This window comes from Pterocles gutturalis, unplaced genomic scaffold (assembly GCF_000699245.1).
Source record: "Pterocles gutturalis isolate BGI_N339 unplaced genomic scaffold, ASM69924v1 scaffold29429, whole genome shotgun sequence".
NCBI classification, from domain to species: domain Eukaryota; kingdom Metazoa; phylum Chordata; class Aves; order Pterocliformes; family Pteroclidae; genus Pterocles; species Pterocles gutturalis.
In genome coordinates, this window is record NW_010129164.1 from 264 (window position 1) to 7,245 (window position 6,982).

Consider the following 6,982-nt stretch of genomic DNA (forward strand, 5'->3'; position numbering starts at 1 on the left):
CCAGCAGCTGACGTCTCGCTTCCTCATGCCTCCGCCGGCTCCATCCCGGGAAGCCGACACCACTTGCCGAGCGGAGGGTGGCCGAGGGGAGCCCGCCCCGAAGTCCTGCCCCAAACCCAAAACCTGACCACGCGCTCTACATTTACAAACAGTTCCCCGAAATGAAGCTACTCCCCCCTCCCCTTAGGTAGGAATTGAAGAAGAAAGGACAAATTACATTTGTCTCCCTTTAGAGGGTGACTTCATTATTTTCAATGGCGTGACGGTCTCTGGCATCCTCAGCACTCTCCAGCGTCTGGTTGCTGTTGTCATCGGGGATCTCAGCTGAAACATGGACCTGGCTCTCCCTGCTTTCCACGCTCTGGCGACTGTCCACTCTGACACCAGCTTTGCTGTCATCATCTCCTTCCACCTCACGGCTGTCCAGTTTCTGCCGGCTGTCATTTTCCACGCTGCGGTCACGCAGCTTGCTGTCCAACTCGCTGCTGTCCTGCCCGTGGCTCTTGTCAGCCCATTCCCCGCTCAGAGTGTGCTTCCCCAGGGAGCGGCGGGCAACAGCAGCCTCCCGGGAGATGGCTTGCTGGCTGTCCACATCCAGGGTGCTCTCGTCCTCCTCGGTGGCATCGTACACAATGAGCTGTGATACAGAGCAGAACAAGAAGGAGCCACTGTCACTGCTGAGGAACTGATCTGTCACCAGGTATTGCTGTACTGCGCCAACGCAAGCTGCGTGGGCCATGGAGACACTCAAAGCCTGCATGATACAGCTCTGCTTGGAGAAACCGTGGTCTTCTCACAGAGTTACATGAACATTTCACATTATGAGAAACTCAAGTTTGATCCTGGCCTCCACTCTGCTCTCGTGAGACCCCACCTGGAGTACTGCGTCCAACTCGGGCCCCGCCAACGCAAGAATGACGTTGAGCTGTTGGAGCGGGGCCAGAGGACCAAGATGGTCTGAGGGCTGGAGCAGCTCCCGTGTGAGGACAGGCTGAGAGAGTTGGGGGTGTGCAGCCTGGAGAAGAGAAGGCTCCAGGGAGACCTTATAGTGGCCTTCCAGTACCTTTCAGAGGCCTACAGGAAAGCTGGGGAGGGACTTTTTACAAGGGCATGCAGTGACAAGATGAGGGGTAATGGATTTAAACTGGAAGAGGGCAGATTGAGATGAGATATTAGGAAGAAATGTTTTCCTGTGTGGGTGGTGAGGCAGTGGCCCAGGTTGCCCAGAGAAGCTGTGGATGCCCCATCCCTGGAGGGGTTCAAGGCCAGGCTGGATGAGGCTTTGAGCAACCTGGGCTGGTGGGAGGTTGGAACTAGATGATCTTTGAGATCCCTTCCAACCCAAACCATTCTAAGATTCTATGATTTCATTTGTGCAAGTACGTCAGGATAGTGCAACCTGCCGTATCGTATAGCTTGCAGCAGCAGGCTACACTCCAGCCCTGCACATTGACAGCCCGCACTGATTTGGGGTACCCAGAGAAAGGAAATGCATTCCTTCACTCACGCTTGCTTTCCCCCGACAGACCATTTTCTCAGCTAGCTCCCATAAAATAACATGTCTATTTTCAAGTTTGCTACCCTTTTCCAAATACCGGGGTACCGCTGCTCAGTGCTATTTACCTTTTTTGCAGCTTTGCGGAGGTTGCTAGCCTTCACGACTGCGGCTTTTGCCCTTACTCTGTAGGCCACGCTGTCGCCTCTGCCGGCATTGTCTCCCCGGGTGAAAGGGAAAGGAGGGAAGGGTGCAGTTACTGGAATGTCAGTGGGAAAACTGGTGACCTCCTCATCAGATTCATCTGTGTCATTGGAATCATTATTATCATCGTCATCATCCACATCTTCATGGCTCTTGCTTGACACATCAGGAAATTGCTGGAAAACATTTATTATCCATCAGGCAAATGAACATCTACAAGACGTGCAGCCTGCTGCCTGTCCTGCCCACCCAGGGCTTATGCGCTGTTGAGGATCTAGATGCACAAATTGCTCTGAATTCACCTCACCCTGCCTGAAGCTTTATTTTATTTAGAGAGAGTTGCTATCACAAGAATGACTTTAGATTGAAGAAAATGAGTGCTGCTGCACACTGGCTGCCCTGCAGCACTCAACTGACACTTTGCTGTTTAAAACACTTACCGGTTGTACCGGGACATCCACGCTTTCTTCTGAAGAGTAAAGAGTCTGAAAAGAACAACAAACTCACTATTAGCACACCAGGGCATATACAATACAGCTGGTCAGCATGCTGACCATTCTTTAAGCATTTAATCCTAACTTGCAAATCTTGGCACTGAACGATGCTCTTCTTTCTCTTCCAATTAGCTGCACATACCTGCTGAGGTGACGGCAGGTCATTCTGTGCGTGCTGCAGACGCTCCCAAGACTGAGAATTCACGTGGTGGTGGTGATGTCTGTGTGAGTGATGGCCCCTGGGGTCCTTCAAAAGAAAAAAAGAAAAAAAAAAAGAAAAAAAAAAAAAGGAAAAAAAAGGCAATTTTAATCCACAAAGGAGCATACAGGATGTAAGCTGCCTGCATCACACCCTGTGTTTCTGTCCATTCTCAGGTTCTTCTCCCAAGAGTGATTTATGTCCCACTTCACAAAGACTCTAAGCTAAATGCAGTAGCTGATTCTCAGAGTCAAAAACTGATTTTACAAGGACAGTAGCTGGTGACGGAGTATAAATCAAATAGCTATATACAAAACTACTACCATTCACTCACACCACTCAAAAAATTCATAGGAAGTGGATTAAAGTGCTCCCCCAACACCAAATATTGTCATCTGATCCACTAATGAATGTGGGTTATAGTAGCTGTGCCATGCTACAGTCCTTTTCTCTTTTTAACTAACAGCTTACACATTTTTCATTAAGAAAAAAGGTTTCCAGTGCTGGTCTAGGGATACAAGTATAATGAGAATCCACAACCAGGTACCAGGACACCTCACATGGCAAAAGTCTGCTGAATTCAGTGGTGCTCTGCTTTGGCTGCCTGAGAAACTGGCTCATAACAGCCAGGTGGGGGGACATGTCTGCAAGCAGCTACAATCATCAACCAAGTATCAGACAATGTGTATTAGAGAAAAAAAACATCAAAAAGGATCTAGTAAAGAAAATTAATAGCAAGGAGCTTACGTATTTTTCTTCGGAGCTGGCAGAAATGGCATGCTGCTTGGATTTACTCACCTTGAAGGGAGAAAAGAGCAAAAGCATTTGTCAGTATTAATTTCTTGCCAATGTGCAAAGGAATTGTATGGAAGTGATTGCTAATACACATTTGTGATTTACTCACTGGCCATGCAGCAGCGATGCTGACAAGGCATAAACACAGAACTGCCACCTTCATCGTGATGGTTTACCTGGAAAAGATTTTGGAACAGTGAGTCAACAAGGTAAAATACCACCAAAAAATGTCATATGCTTTTTCTTTCTCCTGGTCTTCTTCACCGTGCCGAGACCAGCTCTCTGCTAAGGATTCGACCCATGCCAACCTTTTTTCCTCTGTCCTCCATCACCACCCCGCACCCAGCCCATTTTGTAATGACTTAGCAACTCAAAAGCTACAGGAGTTTTAAAACCAGATTTTGATGATGATGAGAAGTGCTGAGAGCAGCCACACTGAGAGGGCAAGCAGCCTCCTTATGTCATCTGCTGACTTGTACTGGCGAAAGGAAAAGCTTTGTGAAAAACAAAGTACTATAAAGATCATCTTAGGTTTATCATCATTCCTTTAACAGCATTTTTGTCACAAGAGACAGCACAAGACAAGCCCAGCTCAGATTCTCTAAGTTATTTTAAAACTAGTTTTCAGGGTCATTAACTGCAGTTTCTGTGGTAAACTCAGTTGATATGTATATAAACTGCTTTTATTGATAGACCTTTATTTCCCCTTGCAGAAGTTTGAACAGAACAACCTGTGTTTCCCAGCAAGTGGAAGTGAAATATCTGCTCACATTGCAGTTTTGGCAGTTTGAGAAACGAGTGATTCCTGACAAAATTAGGAGAGTGCTGAGCTACAGTAAATTGTGGTGCTGACAGACCAATTCCCAAGGAGAAGCAACATCCCTGAGAAATTAAACTGGTTTACCGATGAGCAAGAGACATATAAAACTCTAGTAAATCATAGCAGGAAAGAAAGGCTACTACAGGCGCAGTTAAAAGACAGGACACTCTACTAGAGGTATTGCAACTTCAAGAGTCAGAAAAGGGTGCGTGTCCCATCCATTCAGTGGTGTGCAGCACAAGCTGCAAGCTTGCCAGGCGAAACAGGGCTACTGCCAGACAGTGGTTACACTGGGAGGAAGATTTCTGCATTCAAGTACCAGCTTTGCGTTTCCAGCACTTGCTTCAGTGGCAGAGTTTTCAGTGACCTCCTCCCAGCATCTAGCAGCACACAGATTTTAACCAGTGATTTAGTATCTTGCATTGCTAAAGCAACCTTGCTCCTATAAAAGCAGACCTTTTTCCACAGGGAAACATCAAACATTCCTGTCCAGTGAAGCAGTTTTCAAAGATCTCCTGTTCAACACTTCCTTGGCTAGAGCTGCAGGCAGAATGGCACATGTCAGGTGAAAAAAGCAAGAGCTTACCTTTCTGGTGCTGGAGGAGTCAGCTGCGATGAGAGCCCTCGTAATGATCCCAGCAGCAGCTCCAGCCAGTTAGCTCCCAGTAGCTCTGGCTTTCTCCCCTTGTCCCCCCGACTGCCTGACATCTCCAACCTTGGGGAATTTAAACCCTGTCCCAGGCACGGCCACCAATCCCCGCGTGGCGGAAAAAGATGAGGTCATGAGGCTCCTGGCCACGGTCCTGCCCACGTTCTCCTACACTTCCTCTTTGGCTTTGTGGCTTTTGAAGCAAACAAAAGCTACTCTATGGTTAAAACGTTACTTATGGGCAAGATCATTAACCAGTACGTCTGTTGAATGCACAGCTTTTGGTATCGCGTAGGAGGACTTCAGGGCACGTCTGTCCTCCTTTTGCAAAAAGGCAGAGCCCAGTTTCCCAGAAATCTTTCCTGCCCTGTTCTGTAGGGCGTAGGAATATGTTATGTGTGTAGGAAGGAGACTTAAATGTAAAACTCCCCAAAAAAGGTGTTAACATTTCCACAGAGTTGTAGGGTTGCTCTCCAGGGTATACATGTTGCAACAGGAATCGCAAAGACAGGGCACAGAATATGGCTTTTTGCCTTTTTGGCCTGAATTGGGTACAAAGAAATAATAATATTCGTGTGTTTCAACAGGCATTCTGCATCCAGAAACTTGTTTGGAAAGGTATACAAGAGCCACTGATAGTCTGAAAAGGGTTTGTGCACTACTCTCAGAAATTCTGACTCATTTTCTATTTGGTTTTATCCTCTCTGGGTCTGTTTTTCTAGTTTCATTCACGCTCTCAGGTGCTTCAGTTGAGTCACCTGCTACAGCTGTCTACTGCACCAAACCTGCTCCAGGGACCAGATTCCAGATATTTTTCTAGATGAAAAAAGAAAAAAAGCAGCAACAGCTCCAATATGAGGAGTACCATGACTAGCAAAGGACATCACAGGATGAAATTCTGCTGATGGGTGACAGATCTGTTCTGGCAGTGCCTTGCTTGGGCAGATTCTGCCTCACCCGTGGTGTGCTGTAAGACTCTCAGACCGCCTTCCAGTCCATGTTTCTTTAAAATGACAAGGAGGTGTCATTCAAACACAGGAAAACATTCCAAGTAGCCCTTTTAGAAGGCAGAATATTCATAACTGTTTCAAAGCTGTTATCTTTCTCCTCATTTCTGATACCCAGCTAGTGTTTGATGTGTCAAGCAGCAATGAAACAGACACCCTGTTGTCCCAGCCCGTGTTTCCAGTTATCCTGTGCTTACCAACACTTCTGGGGCGTATTCAGAAACATCACGAGACACATAAATTAGCTCAGCAACTACCCATCACATCATCACATGGACCTGTCTAGTTATATATCAGAGCTGAGATCAGCAACAGGTAGAAGTTTAACTTAATCTGCTTAATAGAGTGTTCGAATATGCTAGGAGTAGAATTCAATAAAAATATAGTATATCATTAATGTATGCATCCACCTGAATGAGGCATATCTTGGCTTTTATTTTTGGAGTTACGTGACCGTTCTTATTTACTAACTCAGGGAAGACTTTTCAAGCAAAAAAGCCTTCAGTATCTAGGATTTCAGCATCATGATCTTCTGCAGATTTAGATGGCTTACGTCCTCTCCCATTGTATCTGCAGCTCAGTTGCTTCTGGAAACCAGTTGACTGGAGCCCTTGAATGCAGATGCAGGACTCGAGCTGTAGGTGAGTGCTATTTAGAAGTTTTGGCTCTTAGCTGATACACCCAGACTATAGTACATCACCATTACTTAGTGACTGGGAGTGCTTCAAAAGGCTGCTGCTGTTGACTCCAGGGAACCCCAAACCAGTGCCGTAGATAGCCGAGTACCTTTGATCCCAAACACCAATACAAGCGAGCAGTGCAACTTGCAGCTCCTGTGACTGGTAAGAAAAAACTACTTCTACCTGACAGAGCGAGAACCTGAGGCACAGAGAAGTCTGGTGAATGTGTGAAGTACTGATGCCTGAGCAACGGGCCTGGAACCAAAGCTGACCTCTAGATGAACCCCTCCAACAGAACAACGTGTAGGAACAGTTATGCTCGTTAGCAAATAGCTGAGTTAAAGTGCAATCACTAATAAAGATCAAATGGCGTGAGACGGTCCCTCCTTCCCATGTCCAGAGACAGGTTGTCGAGGCCGTAGGACCAGCTGTCTGGCCTTGGTTGGACTGATGAGGCCAAAGCCAAACAGATCAAGAAGCTCCCTTGGTCCTCCTTGAGCCCTGGCCAGGTTTGGGGGGGAATCTAATGGAGAACGATGCCGGATGTTCCGCATTTGGAGTGATGTCATCTTGTTTATTCAGCAGTATAAAAAGCTGGACCCTCTTACAGTGACTTTGGAGACCTCACCTACGAGTGGA

General features: G+C 46.8%; 1 protein-coding gene across 1 annotated transcript; it reads right to left on the reverse strand.

Moving 5' to 3' along the window:
* Nucleotides 1-229: 229 nt before the first annotated feature.
* On the reverse strand, nt 230-3,350 carry SPP1 (secreted phosphoprotein 1). The gene is made up of 6 exons (XM_010079868.1): nt 3,297-3,350; nt 3,140-3,190; nt 2,336-2,440; nt 2,140-2,184; nt 1,624-1,875; nt 230-637 (listed from the first exon to the last, which is right to left on the reverse strand). Exons 1-6 carry the CDS (start codon nt 3,348-3,350, stop codon nt 230-232), a joined length of 915 nt encoding a protein of 304 aa, XP_010078170.1.
* Nucleotides 3,351-6,982: the final 3,632 nt, after the last annotated feature.